The sequence below is a fragment of the Filicampus tigris genome, chromosome 2 (assembly GCF_054856515.1).
Source record: "Filicampus tigris isolate MCC_2025a chromosome 2, RoL_Ftig_1.0, whole genome shotgun sequence".
Taxonomy (NCBI): Eukaryota; Metazoa; Chordata; class Actinopteri; order Syngnathiformes; family Syngnathidae; genus Filicampus; species Filicampus tigris.
In genome coordinates, this window is record NC_141218.1 from 17117234 (window position 1) to 17137930 (window position 20697).

Sequence of the window (20697 nt, forward strand, 5' to 3'; positions counted from 1 at the left end):
ACATCTCTGGTCCTATATGAACGATTATTTTACATATTTTTGGGACTGATGAGTTCAGTTTCACTGGCCGAACCCAGGTTTGATAACCACCTGTCAAACTGTTTAAAAAAAGAAGGAAAGAAAGAAACGTACCATTCCACAAGCCAAATAAATTTAAGAACTAAATCTAAAACAAAAGTGTTTGAAATCTACATCAGTTTGGAAAATGTTACAGTTAGGGATGTAACGATTTATCGAATATTGATATAAAATCGATATAAATGCTTAAAATATTCATGGATGTAAAAAAATAAAATAAAAAAATAAAAAGCCATGTTAACTATAGCCACTCTCTCATTTCCTGCCTTGTCTGCAACGCACATGCCCAGTCATAGTAATCTGGGTCATCCGTGATGTAAACAGAAGCATTGTGGGTAATGGTGTCATGGCTACCCGAGTGAAAGCTAACAACACAATCCAAAAGACCGCATTCACAAAAGCATTTCACAAAATGAATTAAAGTGATGTGAATCTCCCTTTCATAGCAGCACGGCGGTGATAAACGAGCATCTAAAGAGGAAGCACATTGTGGCTGATGCCTGATTTCGTTTCTGAAAGCTAGCTAGTTAGCACACTCAGGCTAACGTCTGAACGCCGTACGCATGTTATGTTGTGGTACATTTTGTAGCATCTACTACGCACTACGAAGGCAGAAGTCACCAAACTCACGTTTATTCAAAACCCCAAAAAAGCAGATTTTGTATACTCGCGATCCCACGGTTGACATCAAATACAAGAGAGGACGTCAACATGCGCTGTCTCATGGTCACTGTGACCACGTACCGAACGTTGTGTTTCACAACTCGGAAATCCCACCAGTTGTTTCAAAATCATTCACTATGACTGAGTTAAAACAATTTTGCCAAGAATAAAACTAAATAGAAATGAACTCATTTAAAAAGTGCATTTTATATTTACTTGGCTCATTGTTGTGAGACGTTATATTTAATGAAGACAAAGACATAAATGAAACATTGAAGTGTGATCACACAAAAACACCAGAAATAAGGGGTGGGGGGCAAATAATTTTTCACGGCACTGTATGTTACATTTAGCACTAACCCCAAGCAGGCTCTATTCAAAGGTGTCGTATTTGTACCTTGGAACCGCCCAGGTGCACAACAATTTGCTCCTGGGGTATCGGTTGACCTACAATTTTCCAAGGGATGCAATTATATTAATTATGAGTATTCTATTTTGAGGCATATTTTTCCAGGAAATGTTGAACTACAACCTGTGAAACTGTTCCACTTTAGCTCTATTTTTTTTTTTTTTTGTGGTTTCATTGTGTATGGCACATCTCTTTTTGAAGTTAATCTCTGCATGCAGACATAATGAACGGAACATTAGCTGCAATTAGTGGAACAAAGTGAAAGAGTGATGATTACGCTTTGCCAAATAACAACACAGGCGTTCCATTCTCCCACGCGTGGAGTCTTTGTCCTCCCACCAAAAGTAGTCTAGTGTCAGTCCATCGCTCCTCTTTCTCTGGAGCAATTTCGTATTTGTTAGCTTGTATTTAGCGGGAATTTTATGTCCTCTTCAGCAGATAGGCATTTTTAGTTACGGGTACTGTGAAAAACACCAATGTTCAATCAATGACCTCTCCTATGCACCTGATGACATTTGAAAGTTACCAGGGATAAATATGACCTGACAGTAAAAAATCATATAGATTTGAAACTAACATTTCCCAAAGTCAACACACCTGTGAATTTTCTGGCAAAGTATCTTAGCAACCTTCATAGAAACGCTCCATACCCGACCCCAAACGTCTGGAAGAAGTAGTGGTTTGTGTGCAGCACATGTCCTCTATCATCCAGTCCACCTGCACTGCATTTGTGCTGAGAAAATGGGGGCCAAAGTTGACAGTGTGCTCTGATTTGACAATGTTAGCGCCCGATCAGGAGTAAGCCAAAAAGAGCAGATGAACTTCCTCCCTGTCTCGGAGTCACTATTATTATTTCCGGCAATTAAGTTACGTTTTCTCCTTGAACACTGTAACCTGTAACGCAACGTCGTCTTTCAAGCTCCATCCACGTGGCACCGAAATGAAAGATGTGACTGTTGGGATGACAGCCGTGCACCGACTGGAGCTTTGTGATGTCAATCAGCACCTGCTCTCTTCAAATTGGTTTAGTAATAGTGGAGCTGGGGGAGGAGTGGTGAGGCAGCTGACAGCTAAATAGTCCGTGGAGATTTTTGATAGGCATAGGAACTGAGTTGGCTGACAGTTAATGCTTTGTGTGGTTGGCCCAAAGGAGACTTTTACAGCATTTGTATTTTACACACTCCTGGAACAAACATCAACTTGCCGGTCGCCTCCTTTTAAACTAGAAGCTGCAGGGTGTCCTGGGCAAGGGACAGTGGTGCAGAAGTGAAAAGACTGTTTTATGCAGTAAGCAAAAGAAAAAAAGCTTCGGCGTCCTTGTGGAGTGCTCTATGAAACATAAAATGGAGCAAAGACATTTTACTCCAGAAGTGCGCATGAGACGATGCTTTCAACATGGTCGAAACCGATGAAATCTACTGTAGATTTAGTTCTGTAAATACACATTTTATGTACACTGTATTGACATAAAACAGGAGCACACATTCTCAAGTAAATAAAACGCAAGTGTTGCTGGGTAACAGGTCGGATAGAAATACTATAAAGCTATTCTTAGTATGTGCAGCTACCTGCTCTTCTGCATTCCTCTTCTGAAATGGGGGGGGGGAAAGCAAAATACTAAGACAACATATGCATGTGTCATATGCAGGGGAGTCTTTTCATCAGAGTGCATGTTTAATGAGGCATGCAGATAGCGAAGCGAACAGCAGTGTACTGGTCTGGGACCCATCAGGAAGCAATCCTGAGGATTTTATGCAATCTGCTTCAATAATTAATCACTTCACATCATCTCAGACCATGGATTTGTTTCTGTAAATTGTTTTGTCTTCTGCGCCTTTGCTGAAACCTCAACAAGCTGTCTTTAGGGCTCGATGACTTTACAAACATTTTTCTTTTATATTATGACATATCTTTCTCTTTCAATTCACTCACTCAGTGTTAAAAAAGACAAAAGTGGGACGAGCATCTCTCAATATGGTGACAAGAAGGAGTAAAAGAAGGGCAGCAACTATCAATTATATTAGGAATCGATTAATCTCTCGATTATGCTTTTGATTAGTCGACAAAATTGGATCAAAATAAATTAAATTTTCATCCCTTTATTCAAAAACTGTACATTATTCCAAAGTAACAATGCAGAAAATGCACAAATATAAATTATGGTTCAATTGCTGGTTTGATTTGTAACATGTCAGAAAATTGAGCATTGTTTTACGGAGTAAAAGATGATGATTGCAAACATCTTATTTTAGTTAAAGACAAAGATAACACTGGTCAACAGATTTTATGAAAAATGAAAATATCCAATAAAAAAAAACTGGATTACTAGAAAAAAAAAGTCAAGACATTTTTTTAATCAGTGTCAAAAATGTCTTTAGAGACACACAAAGCCATCTCTGATTAAAATTTGCTGTTCACCAGTGTAATCAGTCTGCTTTCATGGAGGAGTGCAAAAATCAGAGAATATTTACTCTTGAGAGGCTCAATTTCCTGGGATTTAAGTTAAACAATGGCTTTCAGGATGATGAAATCGTTTGTTTTGAAGTTTTAACAAATCAATGGTTAACTAATGCCTTGGAATAGCTTTGAATGTGCCATATTAAGTTGTGCGATATTGGTTCCAAGGTCAACTCAAGTTCAAGCAAACTCCTGACCAATTTCCAAGGTCCACTCTCCTCTTTCGCTGCCTTACCTCAAGTTTCAGCATCAGTTTATTTATAAAATACACAGCTCTCCGTCTTTCATCTACTTGATAAATAATTTAAGCAGTTGCATTTGAACAAAGAAATTAATAATTAAAGGCTCAATGTGTGTTCGGTCTGCAGCACTTCATCCCCTTGTGTCATTACGGTTGATTCAGGCGCGAAGCATGTTGACTCCTCTATAAGAACACTGGGGCATTAGGTGCTATAAATGGACTATGCGTTGTTGTTTTTTCTCAGGTTATCTTTTTTGTAGCCAGTTCAGCTGCAGAAAATTTCTCACTTGGTAAAATGCTTTTTTTTTTTCTTCATTCTACAAGGCAAATGTGTCACAAACTGTAACACATTTTCTTATACAGTGAATCCCCCCTTTATCACAGGATATGCGACAGAGGGAGTCTACATAAAAACAGTTTGGAAGTAGTTTTAGTTCTCCCACCTGCACCTGGGAACAGTGTAGTACGTTAAATGTGCTTTTCAACTCAGCCGTAGCATCTTGGCTAAAATGTTAAACATCATTGTTTTAGTAAGGTTGTTGATACTTTTTGGCTCCTTCAAAGGGGACATTCTTTGATTTACTTCTCAAAGAGGAAAGCTGCTGAGTAGTTGACTGTGCAACCCTTAAATAATTGCTTTTTTTTTTCATATTCGCAAAGTCAGAAGGATGATTGCAATTGGCACCCGGGCTATTCGCAGTGTTTTTTTTTTTTTAATTTTGAATGAAAATGGTGTTAATCACACTTTGGCTTTTCACCGGAAGATTTTTCCCCAAATGGCGGCAGGTGTTTAGAAAGATGTGGATTTGACGGTGTCACTATTTTCCGCTTAATTACAATGCCTAGTATTAGGAGCTTTCCTGCACTCTTTTAGACATTGATGGACCGGTGAATGAAAGGAGGGTCTATTTGTGTCTCAGACATGAAATGTCATGGGACATCTATATTAGCTATTACCTTTTTTTTTTTTTAAGCATTGAGTCAAGTCTACTGACTGCTTGAACGTTTTCAGTTTGTCTGTTTACGGTTCACCAACATATGTTCGCCACACCTACACACCTCATTTCGTATTAAATAAGAGTTATTTTGGTGGCTATTTTTGTAACCTGCAAGATGTCTGGCTCGCTAAAACCCCGCCTCGCTGCGTGTGGCTGCCGCGCCCCTTTCATGATGTCGTCCTGCTGAAACAAATAGTAATAAAGATGGGAGAATGTATTGCGAGTCGAGTGGCAATTTTTACTGTTCGTCAATGTACATGATAAGATGTGTAATAAATGAGTTTTTTTGTTTTTTTCTTATACAACAAAATAAGTCTGACATTTCGCTCTTAAAGGCGAAGCAAACATTAGTGCATGAATGCTAATATGTCATCATTTAGTTAGCGGTTTTGATTTGCTTATAGCGCTAGCCTCTCAATCAAGTTTGATTGTGGTAATTGCGCCAGTTTTAAGGTTTAATCTCCCAGCTAATCCACTTTTGCGTTGGCCACGTTTCGCCAGTCAGTCCTATGAGAAGTGACAATCACAGACAAACAGCTGCTGGATGGACTGTCACCAGGGAGGTCAGCACCTCGGCCGGGGAGGCTGCTCGGAGCGCGCCTCTATCGGACACGCGTGCAAGCGAGCGCACGGAGGTGGACTTTCAGAGCAGCGTGGCTTGTCGGGCATCCCGCTGGCTGCTCGGAGAAAATGGGCATGTGTTTAGCCTGCAGCGGCGGTACGGGAGTGACTCGCTCAATCTTACATGTATGAGATTGAGGACCCAAACATTTTGGGGGATTGGGCGGAGCTGGTGCTTAGAGAGCAGGAATACTCCGAGATGAGTGAATGGAGAAAAACACCACTTTGTTTTTATTTGGGGTGTGAGGAATTTGCATTTTAACATGGCTAAAAGCTCGACCTTGTTTTTGGATGATACAGGCCCTTTAAGACAAAAAAGAGCACATCCAAATAGTCTCGATTGTTTTATTGCTTTAATCATTTATTTATTTATTTTTAGTATCCCAACATGATACGTCTTTATATGTGTAGCACAGCAGTGGTTCGAGTGGTCAAATGTATTGACTTTTTTTTCATCCAGCAAAAATCATAACTTGATTGATCAGGATTTTGTTTGGGATACTTTTTCTTGATCTTTCACATTTTGTTTTTTATACTAAAGGTCTTGAAAGGTCTAAGTAGATGTTGGAGTGAGGTTTTACAATAATCATGCCAAACAACGGTTTGGCCAAGCCAACATGACTGTCATGTTTATTATTATGAATGAATGAATGATTTATTTGAACATGCAACATAAACAAAAATCTGAAAAACAGAATAAAAATCACAACTCCAAAGTAAGTTATTGAGAGCACACTTTGGTAGGTACTGTACGTTATCATATAACGGTGTAACACAGGTGATGAAATTCCAAGAACATGTGTTTTTTGTGTGGAAGCGCCTCTCTTTTGTTTATTGAATCATGATTTATGTTGTTTCCCACATTACTGATCGTGTTCCTGAAAAAGCCTCCACCTTTGAGCAGCGCCAATCCAAAGGCCCAAGAGAATCCAACCAACAGTGAGGAGAGAGGGAAAAAAACCCTAATGTAATTTGTGTGGCGCGGAGCACTCTGCAGCCAGATGGGAGACTGGTTGACTTACCTCAAGCAGTCTTCCTTATTTACTTCAGAGACCAGTGCCATGTCAGACAAGGGGGGGGGGGAAACATGTTGGACAGAGCAAATTATCACAGCTTTCATGCAGTGAACATTCTTTCAGATATCCTACTCAGCCAAATGGAATAGAAGTGGAGGCAAAGTGCTCGGGGCCTTCACCGCAAACGTGTTTTCATTCGAGGTAGGACAAGGTGTGTTTAGGAGATAAAGGAGTGGGTCTCAGTCACCGGCAACCCGGAGATGCTTGCTGGGCTTTCTGGTGTTGCCAGTCGTCAGTCGGGATATTGGATGACAGTTATGACAACGAAGGCACTTTGGTAAGTGCACTGTGGTGAATCACAGCACTCACGCCGTGGATGTATTATTCAGAAAAGGTTAAATAAACTAATTAGGGAAGGACAGTGGAAAATAGAAAACTCCATTACTTTTAACCAATGCCAGTCTGATGTGTGCGTGTGTGCTCACACACACACACACAGAATTTTTTTTTTTTTTTAAGAGTGCTTAATATGTTGCGAATGAACTGTGCAACTTTTCCTCTTAGAGATAACAAATTGTTTGGACTGCAGCTGCAATGTAAACAAAATGCCATAGAATTTTTCTGTATGGTTCTTAAAGCATCCAAAGACAGCAATATACATTGTCTAATTAGACTAGAGATTGTATCCGGGCAGTGATGTTGCTTGGCCCCTTAATATAGAAACGTATCCATGATGGGAGCATTCTATGACACATAAAAAAAAAAAAGCTACTCTGACGTTTGGGCCGCAAATCATTAGCACTTTGCAAATCTGAGAACACGTGTGCTTTTGCACTACAGTTTGCCAGTCATTGCATTCTGCATTGTTGTTAGATCCTGTGTTAAGTGCCGTTGAACAAATACTGTATGACAGCGGAAGTTCTCACTTAAGCTAAACTGCTTGCAATGGGCTTCATTCAGTCTCGCCTATTTGCAGCTTCCAGGGCGTTTACACCCGGGTTTTATCTGCATGATTCACTCTCATCAAGCCCATCTGAATCTCCTTGGAGTGGCATTGGACTGAACCCAGAAAGACTGATTGGACCACTACCTGCTCTCCTGTTTGTCAGCCATGAATAATCTGTAATGACATTCAGAGTATCGGCAGGGGCCTCGCAACGTGCATTCATTGTGCAAAATGGACAGCTCAATCAAAAGAAGCTCTTGAAAAGCCGCTTATAACTGGAGGCAGCGCCTTGACCCAGAATACTGTCCCACTGACTTGAGTCACAACCTCACCAACATCTCTGAATGGGCATGCCTTTTTGCCTCCCCCTTGCTGCAGCCCCTCTTGCAGTATCATCAAACGTGTCACTCAGAAGGCCACATCATACTGGGTAGACACTTATGGCACCACCTGCCATCCCATCATCATGCCGCTTTACAAAGTAATTGAAGTTTGCAGACCTAATAAGATTGCAGTAATGGCCTTGGCTCTGGGAGGTGCTATTGACTTAACTCGTGGGCTCTATTGTACTGGTTGTTGTGTACTATATACTGCAGTGGGTCCTCGGTTTGCGACGGTTAGGGCAGACGACGTTTCCAGTTCACTAGCGGCGCAGCTTGAGAATAGGACGGCACATTGGGTTATTGCAGTACTTGTTTTGCATTTGATTCTTTATGGCGGAGAAGTGTTTTTCATACATATATTTTCTGTATTTTTGACTTTACTTCTATGTTAGTGATAAACTGCGGGTTCTGACTAATGTACAAAGTTAAGCGCGTTGCACGTTAAGGAACGCAACTCCGTCATAAACCGAGAAGACCCGGTGCTAAGAATTATTGTGGCCACACCTAGGCTGTTATAGGTAAACTAAAATTGGGAGAAAAACTCTTGGGAAAAAAAAGAAAAGTAACTTAAACTACATCTTGGGTCTGTATATAACTTTAATAATAGCAAAAATGTCCTTTTCTTTTTGTTTTTTTCTCTTTTCTCTTTTGTTTTTGTCAATTAATATCATACATGAGCTTTTGGGGTACAGCCCATATTTAGCCCATATTTAGGCTGTACATCCAAACAAAAGAAGAGAGGTCAAACAGTTGTTTGAGAATTTTAGTTACTTACCTTTTTTAATCTTGCACTTGACAAATACTCCATATATTTAAAAACAAAATTAAAACCAATAAAAACGGAGCTAAAATTAAGCATTTTTGAAAAAATAAAAACCTGCTCTAAAAAGTAATTAACACTAAAACTGAATTTTAAAAACAAAATTCAAAATAAAAACTAGAATGAATAATCCAAAACTATTTTAAGACTGGGCCACAATGAAAATAAATATCAGTTTACAAGAAAATTCTAATTACTAAAATGTAGACGATATTCAAAACGAACTAAATGCAAGGCGTTCAGAAAAGCAATCACTGTCTTTAGTGAACTGCAATTTGTCAAAAACACGTTCTTGTGGATGACAGCACAAACTCAACAAATGAGGCAGTTTCAGTGCATCTTTTGTAATTCTTAATCAGCAACAGCCATAAATGTTTTTTATCAGCAAATCAAACTTTTATGGATGGTGTGCGAAAGTTTGTTTGTGAAACTTGTACTAAAAGGGGAAGTCAACCCCCCAAAAATCTTTGCAGTAATGTTCCCTTCTGAAGCTGAGCCATAATTCGCTGTCAACTTTTAGTATTTCTTTTTCTGTTCAGTGTATCCCTAATTCACTAACGCTGGGGTTCAAGCAAAGGTGCCTCCCCTCCCTGCCTTTTTTTTTTTTTTTCCAATCTCCAAGCTGGTTCTGTCTGGCTTTGGGTCTGGATTGATTTCATGTTAGAAAGCTAGTAATTGGCCTGAAGAGTGCTTTTTTTTGTTGCACTCTTGAAAGGAATAAGCGAGCGGCCGTTGCTCGGCTTGATAGCGATGCTATCCTATACAAAGAAGAAGCGCAGTAGGAAATGAAACACTTGGAACATGCTTTTGACTGGTGGCGAGGATGCGCCGGCGATCCCTTAAAAGCATCGTCTGTAAAGTCCCCTCTCAGCCATTGTGTATACGCTTTCTCTGGAAATGGTGCATTGGCCTGATGTAAAGTCACCCAACCCTAATCCCCTTATATCTCCTGATGAATCCCAGCCACACACAGCAGGCATGGCACCTAATTGAATTTCCTTGTGTTCACATTGAACACACACCCAGGACCTGTAAGTTCCAGTCCGTGCCTTTGATAAGCTAATGACCCCTATGGAATTGAGGTCAGCGTCTGCCAAAACAAGACTGTGGGAAGGAAAGCTAAAATTCTGCACTCGGCCACGCTCGCAATCGACTCGCCTAAGATTGAGTCCAGTGAGGTTTTGTGGAGCCCCTCTTGACTTAAGGGGAGATTACCCACAGACCGAGATTTCTTGCTTGTTTTTTTTCCAGTGGTGCGTGAGTAAGTAATCATAGGAGCAGAAATTGTATCCCACTGCCAAATGTGCCAACTTGCCAGTGAATCAACAACAAGGTTGTATTGTACTCTTTTGACAGAAGCCAGCGCAACATGTAAGGTCAGTGAATTGGCAAACCCATCTTAAATCTCCTTCAGTCCCTTTTTATTCCGCCTCCTTCATTTGCTGAAACTCTGCTGACTCTTGAGCCCGCTCAAGTCTGCCGCCAGGGTGGAGGTTTTTGATAGCTTCTTTTAGATTATTGATTACAAGACATTTTTTTCAATCTCAAAGTGCCCACAGCCTCATTTTCTGAGTGCCTCTCTTGAGTATTTATTGTTGCCTGGTTACGAAATCCATTTTCTTGCCCTTCCATATTTCCTCCTTGCAAATTCACAAATCAAGGAAGGCCGGAAAAGCGACCGTGACGGACAGAAATGGCAACATCCCTCTCCACGCACACCTCCAGTCTCGGCGCGTTCGCAGATGACGGGTTTCTCCTCCACCGCTGGCAGCGCTGATATCCTGAGGCCTTTCCTGTTTTTGACTTTGATTGCTTGTTGAAAGAGAAGTGACATTGATGAATGTGCCGGTGTTCCCGAAGCTGAACAGGAAGTTGAACTCCCAAATGAGTGCCCCGTGAGTGGAGCAGGACGAGGAGGAGGGGAAAAACCTGTGCTGAGATTTACCACAGCCAGTGCTGAATTTCTGCATATTTGATGTGTTTGGATAATACATGCTGTCAAATGGACGGGAGAATCAAATCAAAAGCTGCACGCATTTTACTTTGTAGTTAAAAGCTTCCCTGTGAACTCTGAAGTGCATAACTCGACAACTTACAGTTGTGTGCTTTGATGTCATGTCCAAAACTTTGCAGATGGTTGTGGCGCTAGCCAGCAAAACCCCAATTTGATTAGGTACAAATATTGGATTTTTTTTCTTCTTCCAATATTAGCGGTGTCCAAATTTGTAGGCTGCGTCCTCCAAAGTCCCAATTTGTCGGCCACATGACGTGACTTCCGGCACAATTTCAGCACGCGGCGGTGTCCAAATGTATTTGCCCTTCAAATCCAGCCTTTAAATCTGGCCTTCATTTCCGTGGAGGCGGGACCTGAGCAAAGGCTGCTTGGGAGCAGGCTTTCATAGCCTTCATTGCTACGTAACAATGTGTTGCAATTCTCCAACATGAATAAACCACGCTAGCGATGTAGCAGCCGTGGCTAAGATCAACTTGTTTACGGAGCAAGTTCGTACATCGCACCTCTCATGCATGTTATTGAGGATCGTGGTATGGCTCAGAGGCTTGAGTGAAATGAGGCTGCATTCAAATCTGGCTAGCAGTTTGAAAACTGCAAATTGGAGCATTTTACTTCATTTCATTGTGAAAAATGCATGAAACCATGTCCATGTTTTGGGCCTTCTGTCAACACGTGTTTAAAGCACAAATCAAGTCAAAACATGTTCTGTGCTGAAATGTGCCCCCACTATTTTAAACCCGATATTCTGATTAATATTGCGTCAAGGGAATATGAATTAAGCAGCAAAATCCACCCGCTTTTATCTATCTCGGGGGCGGCCATTTTGCCACTTGCTGTCGAGTGAAAGTAAAATCACATGGCTGAGCTTGCGAATGTCGCATCGCCCGACCAAATCCAGAAAACAGGTGAGCCGTGATGGTCGTTACCTAGACTAGCGATGGCACATACAACATATTCCAAAGAAAATGCTTGACTTGACTTCCATTTTAACGCCACTTATGGAAAACTCCTGGTGACTTTCTGCGCAATCAAGGTAGTTGCTGTTTTGTTTTCAGGAATCTTTAAATTCTTGCGTACATCTTCTAGTTTCATGATACCTTGGAGGCATTTGATTATACAATGCATTTAAAAAAATATTTTGATTATTAATTCAATTACAAGATATTGAGCGAGTGTCAATAATAACTACTGTGAACGTGCATTCCTATTTTACCCACCGACATCGTGATTATTTTGTGGTATGCCTTAATTGGGGAGAAATTGAATGGATTGACTCAAAGCAGTGTTTCTTTAAGGTGTCTGACACAGCAAGCACGAGGTAATTATGGAGACGGGAAGAGATAAGGAAACAGAATGCAATTACACTGGCAAGCAGAGCTTCAAATTGCTCCTCTTAGAATTTCTCACCTCAGGTTGCTATTGTTCATGCATTGCATCTCCATTCTGATCTTTTATTCTTTTCACCCTCTAGCTCAAAGACAAGGAGAAGTTTGCATTAATCGGATACATTTCTCCAGCCTTGCTAGGCACTGAATATGGGCTGTTAGTGAGCACCTAATATACTGCATGTCTTCTGATATATGGCAAATGATATGCATATACAGTGCAGTTTACACTGCTCTGCGCTCAGTCTGACTCAGAGCCATAGCATTTTTTAATGCACTACTGTATTGTATTTCATCTCGGTAGCTGTACGGCATAGTCTGAATGTGTTTTACTTTACAGCTTTGATTGGAAAGGTTCAAGGCAGATTTTGTTTTGCCATGTACTATCGTGTGTCGCAGTACTTATTTTATTTTTTTTTTAAGTGGTGATGTCACCAAGTTACTCTGCCACTGAAGACAACATGTCTGCAGTATAGCGGAAAACAATCTTGTAAAAACTTTGCTGTTTTTCAGTCTTTAAAGATTTTTGACTATTCATTCATCTTTGGTAATGGTGAAAGGGTAGGAAATCGAAATAAGTTTAACCTCCTTTTTGACTTGCAGTACGTTGTTTTCATTTGGAATCTTTATATTCTCGATTTTTATTTATTTATTTATTTTCCACTTCTTATTCTATGACTGCCAGAGGTGGGCACGTCAGTCATCATTTGTCATTACTTCAGGTTGCCCCAGTCCGTCGTCGTCAGCGAAAGCCAATCAGCATTGAACGTACTTGTTTCGTCACATGTACGCAAAAAACAACAACAACAGGCACACACACAGCGTGGTGATTGTAGAAGTAAAAACAATATGGGAAAATGTCATTGCGGTCTGTGGGACTGAAAGGTATACAACACCGTATTGGTTTGTTTTTAACTCCAGTCTGCTTGTGCTGCACCTGCTTGTGCCGTAATTAACAGGTTTTCCTCTCTCAATTTTAACAGTGCTTCTTGCACTTTAATGAACATTAAAGCTCTTAAAAGGTTACTTAAGTATTGGTGTCAGGTTAATAAAAGTTGTATGTTTGAAGTGCAATTTTTGTAATTCCCTATTACAAATAACCTTCATGTTTGAACTTTGAAATTCAGATGTATTTTGTTGGTCGAGCCTAGAATATATGTAAAACAGCGGCAGTTTTGTGACGTACCAGTAGATATATTTACCTTTCATTTCATTTAACATTTTAATGGGAAAAACAATGTTGGTATAGTGCTGATTTGAGGGGAAAGAGGTTCCTTCTGCTCCACTTGTCAAATACAGCTAGTGTCCATTTTGTTACTTTAGGTATTTGTTTCAACTTTAATTGGCCCGCAGTCAGCCACATACAAGAGGCAGTCAAAAAGTACTGATCCCAATTCAATTTGACCTATTTATAATTGCTTTTTTTTCCCGAAATATTCACAGTTTGTAGTTTAAATGTGTGTTTGGAGGTTTATTTAACATCACCGTTGGATGCCTGTCAGAAGACAGATCCTGTGATCATGCCAGGCCATTGCGGAGCTTTCGTTTGTTTGCGGAAAACAAGCATTTTTCCGAATATCTCGAACCCGTGCGAGTGCTTCACATAATTGCTGTATAGGTTTGATGGTCTGATAGGTGCCATTTAGTCAAGCTTCCGCCAACTTGTGTCTGGAGCTGAAAATGATCACAGCAGACAGCTCAAGTGTGTGCGAAATGCAGGAGTGTCGCAAAGTGCTTTTATGCAAAAGGCAATTGAAGAGCAACACTCCATTGAGACTCAAATATACAGCCGCTGTATATACGCTGCTTCACCGGTCTGGGAGATGTGTCCTCTGAGGCTCCCCGGAATGTTTTGTGTTCATATGAAAGGTTGAAAACCTCTCTGGAAAAGACCCCAGAGAGGAAAGATCAGATGGGGTGAGCGGGAAGCTCAAAGGAAAACGGGGATATCTCTTCATCAAGTGGCGAGAAAGTAGGACACGAGGCCGCCGCTCAAGATGAAGAGAATAGGTCCGCATTGGATTATCAATACAAGGTTAAAGGAAAATGAAAGCTTGTCTCCCAAATATGAACTCGGCACTCTAGACAAGACGGAATTGTATTACAGAGAAGATTTGTCCCAATCCTGTTTGGTGTCCACGCTGATTTTATTTAAGCAATAAAGCTACTTTTGGGTTGTATTACTGAGATTGAATTACCTGCACATTGTAACTTTAGAGGAGCCAGATAGGTTGAGTAGTTTATCTGCTTTGTGTTTTTTTCGCATTTCTGTATTCCATCCCAACTGTTGCGGTTTTATCCGCCTTTCAAATGACACCAGTGATGCCTGCAGGCTCTTCTCATTTTCCTCAGTTAACAAGCACTGTGTTTGTATATTGTAGCTTTCCACTTTCATGCCATGTTTATTCTGCGCTGATTTCCAAATTACATTGCTAGATTTGAGCAAAAGGGACAAAATGCACATGAAGGCATACACATCATACACAAGAAAACCGTTTACCATGTTTAGGTGTACTTATGTATTTTTGTGTTTGCTTTGCAGCTCTGCCAGTTATGGAGGTGACAATAGAAATCACCAGACAGCAGGTGGAGAAGATCTTCGGCCTCGATGAGTACTGGTGTCAGTGTGTCGCCTGGAGCACCACAGGAACCCAGAAAAGCCAAAAAGCGTACATCAGGATTGCTTGTGAGTGCACTTTGAAGTTATTGTTGTGCAAGTCCAGCACAATCTGTTGCGTGATGTTGGGTGGCTTCCAAGTTGGTTGAATTTCAATGCACTTCCCATAATTCATTTGCTCCAAAAGATGTTTGTCATCGCAAAATAAAATTAAAATAAAATTCAAATATTCAAATTTCAGAGAATTACCAAGAGCGTTGTAAGCTTTTTGTTGGTGTGTTCAAATAGTAGTGATTAACACACACACACACACACACACACACACACACACACTCACACAATATTGTTGGTTGTGAAATGATGACACACGTTTTTAGCCAAGTAAAAAATGTATTGTTTGTTGACAAGCTTCTGCGGCCATTTAATCTTGGTCATTAACTATTATGATTTCAGCTGCAGGATGTTCACGTTCGCCTCCGCTTGGCAAATTTGTAATTGCTATTTAACACATTTTGTTGCACACTGTCTGGGACCCTTCTGTGGTCGCAATAAAAAAAAAGTAAAAAAAACACAGAAACTCATCTGAAGTCTGACAATATTTGTGGATGTTTTGCATGACCTGATGGTGCTTGTTTGATCTTGGGTTTTGCTTGACTTTCGGGACAGGTTTTCGGAGAAATCTTTGGCTGAACTCCAACTTGTATAACTTTTGGGGCGTATGACTTTGGAGGTTGCACTGTACCATGATAATATGCATGAGAATCTGCAGAAGAGGACACTGCATATAACTTAATGGGATGGAATAAGAACATCATAATCCACATTGTGTTATTAGTGACCTTTATCTCCCCATGCTTCCTCTTGTAGTGATTCTTCCACCTTGCAGGGAGAGGTGGTTTAAAAAGTGGCACACTAAATGTGAGTATTCATAACCATATTTTTCATGAGATAGACTGTATCAGCGATGATCCAGATGAAAGTAGCTGAGTAAAAACAGAGCTGAAATTTATTGCAATGTACCAACCATAAATCTGTCTGGGGAATACAGGCGCATCCTCTGCTGCAGCCTCAAAGCTTTATTAGACAGAGCCCTTTTCCGTTTGAGTATTTTAAAGCATTCTGCCTGTTAATTGCCACATAAATGTGCATTATTCTAGAGAACAGCACCCCTGACAACAGGACCTTCTGAAGACGGGTTTCATTGTCCAATCTGTTTGAGCGTTCGGGCAGTCATCAGTCCAAAGATTTCGAAAAATAATCAAATTGTGATGTTTTTTTTCTCTCTCTCTTCAATATTGCGATTTAATATGCAATTATTTATTGCAAGGTCCTCTTCTCATGTATTTTTAACAATTTACAAGCAATAACTTGATCTATATTACATCAAACCATATCAGATGCATTATATAAAAATGTTGTGGTCTTGCTTTATGCTGAAATAAAATGAAATAATATGAAAGGCAGTTCTTCTGTTCAGTTACAGTTAACTTAACACTTTGACTTTTAAAGTGGAAGTCAACGCAAAAATTATCTTCACAGGAAAGTGTTCTATGCAGCCCCAACACAAAATTTTGCTGCTTAACTCATATTCCACAAACGCAATATTAATCAGACTGGTGTGTTTAGAGTAGTGAAGGTGCGTAGACCATATTATTGTAAAGAAATGTTTTGGGAAGCCCTCACTACGACAATGTCACAAAATTCTACTGAACAACTGTCGTAAACATAACGCAAGTCAGATTTCAACAATGATGAAATCAAATTCATCACTTCAACTTTGCATATTTCATGAAACAATAAAGTATTATGTAAACATGTGGACTGTACTTCTTAAGCGCTGTACTTATTTACACACAAAATAAAAAAAATATACATATGTAAAAAAATAAACTGAATGAATAGACGAACCGAAATGAAACAGCCGCCCATCCCCACCCCAAATTTCAGCCTTTACGATTTGAAAATTGCATTGGACTATATTGCAATGCCAACTTGAATTTGATTAAGTGTTCAGCCCCAATTATTACATAAGGCGATGACACTTCCGTATAAAGTCTGTGTTTATTTGCTTTTGTCTCTTATGTCTGCTTATATGTCACTTCTAGTGTATGTGCTTCATTTCATTTTCCAAAACACTCCATCTTAACGCTCCTCTGAGGACAGGCTCTCCGATTAGTTAAAAGGAATTCACCGGCATCTCGCAGCCGCGCCCTGTGCCCCTCACGACACGGAAATGCATCGATTCACTCTGAGTGCAAACCCGGGGCGGACACATCAAATTAGTGCCAAGCTGCTAGCTATCAGTGGCCTGCCTGGCTCATCGGATGCAAGTAGACCCACCCATAAAAGAATGAGTGATGCCAGCTATAGCGTACCTGTGTAACTCTCAGCGTGACTTCTGGGCGAATACTGTATGTAGCAGCGCTGAGTGCAACAGTGGAAGTATTCAATGAGATGAAATGCGAAGCCTCATGCAGTCAGCCGAGCTTGCAGGAGCTCTTGTCCAGGTGCCTCGGGGCTTTGTTTTCGTGTGGCTGCTCCGAGCCCTCTTACAGATGGAAGCTGCAGGCAGGCAGGCAGGCGGGCGGGCGGCTGCCGCCGCCGCCGCCGGAGAGAGTGGGTGGCGCGCGAGGGAGAAAGGAGTGAGCGGTAATGCAATTGCTTTAGCTTGATGCCGGCCCCCTCTGGCAGCAAGACAAGCATCTCTGAAGCAGCCAGGCAGGCTGTAATAAGCAACATGGTTGGTGCCACCAATCCCTGCGTGGCTTCGGGGGCCAACTGGAGTGCGAGGCGCCCGTGAACATTTCGAGATTTAGCTTGGCGGAGCTTTCGTTTACACTCCACATGCAGTTACAAATAGCCTAATTGGTTGCCTTTCTTTGTGTTCTCTTCTCAGACTTGAGAAAGAACTTCGAGGAGGAGCCTCAGGCTAAAGAGGTGGCATTGGACCAGGAGGTGTCACTGCGCTGCCATCCCCCCGAGGGAGTGCCACAACCCGAGGTGAGAATATATGGAAGATATTTATAGGCCCGCATCTCGCATCCATTTAGCCTTTCTTCAGGGGGACAAAGGGCAAATGGAGGCTCAGTGATCATCTCCCTGGCATCTCTCCGGCTTTCACCGTGGAACGGACAGCCCATATGGATAAATTACACCTCTAATTACCCCCTTTTATTGATTTATTAGCCCTCCCGCATCTCTAAGTCGCCATATATCACATGGGCTCGTCATATCGCCCAGGATAAGCTGGGAGGCTTCACTCTGCGTTTGGCACCTCGAAAGGCCCATCTATAATAAATGGCTCGGTTTGCCTCACTTTTTTTTATTCTGTCTCTTTGCTAACTCTCGCACATACTTGGTCTGTTGAAGTCTTTCAAGTTGCCAGCTCTTCCACGGGCGTGTGTCAGTGTTAAGCTGACCCAGCTGTTTACAACATCTTCCAGATCCTGCAGTATACAGTATATCGCTAGCAAATAGTACATCACAGTTTGGTTCATCATGGTTGGGTTTGGAATGGTAAAGACTAATATCGACTGTGGGGAAAATGGTATATGGGGTACTAATTGAGAGAGTGCCCTATATATTTTCTAACCACGTGGATATCTTACAGTATTTCTAGAATATCAATTGGTTTGGAGAATCTCTGAATGTCTCAGTGTACTGAACTCCTGCGCTGGGCAATATGGCTTTTGAAAACATTTTTCTTTGCTTTTTCAATCACGAAAATCTTTAATCATTCCCCTTTGTATGACATTGACATTATTCAAAACAAGTTTTGCTCTTTTTCTTTCCCATATGTGATTTGCTCTCTGCCAATCAAGGTTATTATAAGATTTAAAAACTAACAAAATAACCCAAAATAACCTAAACTCAAATTGAAAAAAATATAGCAAGTTTTCCCCCCAACATTAACTTGCATCAACTTCCATAGAAATAATCAAAATAAAACAATATTCTTTGCATGTGTCCTTCCTTTTGGAACAAAAAGTCCCTTTAGTCAAAACATGTATAAGCATCCTTGAACATTTAAAATGTTAATGTATTAACAATGTAATATAATATAATGAACCACCAAACTGCATGCCTTGAATGGTCCATATGTAAAAGTCATGTTGCAGTCCCAGTAATTGTCATATTGTCAAACATATGTATATCACAATTATCTGCTAACTATTTTTGCGAGAACAATCAGCGTTAGGGTCGGAACGAGTTGGCGTTCAGTGATTTCCGTAATAAAAAATATGGACGTTCTCTAACATTTGGCAGCTCTGTAAATGGTGCCATGGCAAACTGAGCTGCAGAAAGTGACTTGCCTGACTTTTGAACAAAGGGAATGTCAAAAAATATTTACCAAACCATCCAGCTTGGTGGACACACAGCCATGTGGACGCTCTAATGACACGAACAGCATAGGTTGTGCGAGCCATTCGGGCAGCCCAGGGACCGCAAACAGCCAAGTAGTCAATCACAGTTGGACAGTGTGGGGACAGCTTGCAGAGAAATAGGAAGGAAAGTGCCAGCGCGCAACTCGACAAAAAAGCGCATCGGAGCAGGAGTCACCACAGGAGAAAATAAGGGCTGCGCAGAAGAAAAAGAGAGCCCAATTATGTGCATCACATGGGGCAATAATACCAACAACAGTGCTGCAGCACCCTCAAGAAGGCAGAATGTCAAGTGAGAGCGGGAAACCCACCAAGAAAACCTGAGAGTGCACAAAGAACTGAAATTAAAAAGGCATTCCGATTTTGTGCACTGCTGTAGAGATCTCCAGCTGGTACAAAGTGAAACACAAAATACTTTTACCGCTCAGGTGTATAAATAGATTAATTCCATCAAAATTACTTTTTGGACAGCATCAACAGAAAAGTGCCTCGCTGTGCCACCCATTTACAGCTGTGTGGCTGTTGCTGTGCATGGCTGGTGCAGCGTGTTGGGCTCAGTTGCACTTTTGACCAATCAAACTCTCTTTTAGGTGGAGTGGCAGAGGAACGAGGATGTGATCGACCCGCAGAGCGACCCCAATTTTTTCATCACGGACGACCATAATCTTGTTATCAAGAAGGCCCGGCTGGCCGACACGGGCAACTACACCTGCGTGGCCAAGAACATCGTCGCTCGCCGCAAAAGCAACTCTGCCACAGTCCTAATCTATGGTAGGTGGACGCTCATGTACAAGGGATGGACTCTTCCGATGATTGGGATTTGTTTAATGGGTTGGCATAGGAATACGGTCAAATTTGGTCTATTAAGTGCAATGGTATAAAACTCATACCCACAAAAAATAGATAAGTCTAATGTATACATTTTATTTATACGCAAGCACTATGGATGTTAAAGTGGAAATCGACCCAAACATATTTTTTTCCAGAGTATGTTCCCAGCAGGTCCACTAGTTGAAACACAGCGTTCTGATTAATATTGCATTTGTGGAATCTGATTTAAGCAGCAAAATCCACCCCTTTTTAGCCATCACAGGGGGCGGCCATTTTGTCATTTCTGTCGACTGAAAATGACATCGCAACTACGCAGGGCTCAGGTAGCGACGTCATTTGACCAAAGACCATGATAGGCATTAGGCCCTGTTTTTAGCATGATGAGGGTGTGCGCTTGAGCAGAGTAGACTTGTAATCTGAATGATTTCATGTGTGCAGTTTTTTGTTTTGTTTTTTTTAAACACTTCAACATAGAGCTCATCATGAAATTCATGAACGTGATGGTGTGGTAAGGAGAAGTCAGGTATAACTGCCAACATGGTACTCCTGTGATTGGGAAAATTGGCAAATGAGGTGTGTCCTTGAACCGAAGAAGTTAAAGCCGGGGGAAAAAAGTTGTGGTTTATAATCTGAACATTCAAATAATAACAATATGTCGTAGTATGCACACGTGACACTGTTAATATTAGAGTACTGAAAAGTACTGCGTGGGCTCAATAGGAAGGATTGCAAAATGCAGTGAATTTTCAACACTGGAAACCTAACATGGGAATTAAACATACCAGTGTATACATTTCCCATATTTGTATTAATTCAAAAGTTTTGAGTGATTTCAG

At 40.9% G+C, this 20697-nt stretch overlaps 1 protein-coding gene across 4 annotated transcripts in view; it reads left to right on the forward strand.

Annotated features, from left to right (window-relative positions):
* Positions 1 to 20697, forward strand: part of unc5a (unc-5 netrin receptor A) — a 175000-nt gene that overhangs the window by 95832 nt on the left and 58471 nt on the right. For all 4 annotated transcript variants that reach the window (XM_086012718.1, XM_086012726.1, XM_086012735.1 and 1 more), the window contains exons 3-5: positions 14574 to 14717; positions 17545 to 17648; positions 19621 to 19801. In XM_086012718.1, the coding sequence (XP_085868844.1) occupies positions 14574 to 14717; positions 17545 to 17648; positions 19621 to 19801 (429 nt within the window). The remainder of the gene's footprint in view (positions 1 to 14573; positions 14718 to 17544; positions 17649 to 19620; positions 19802 to 20697) is intronic.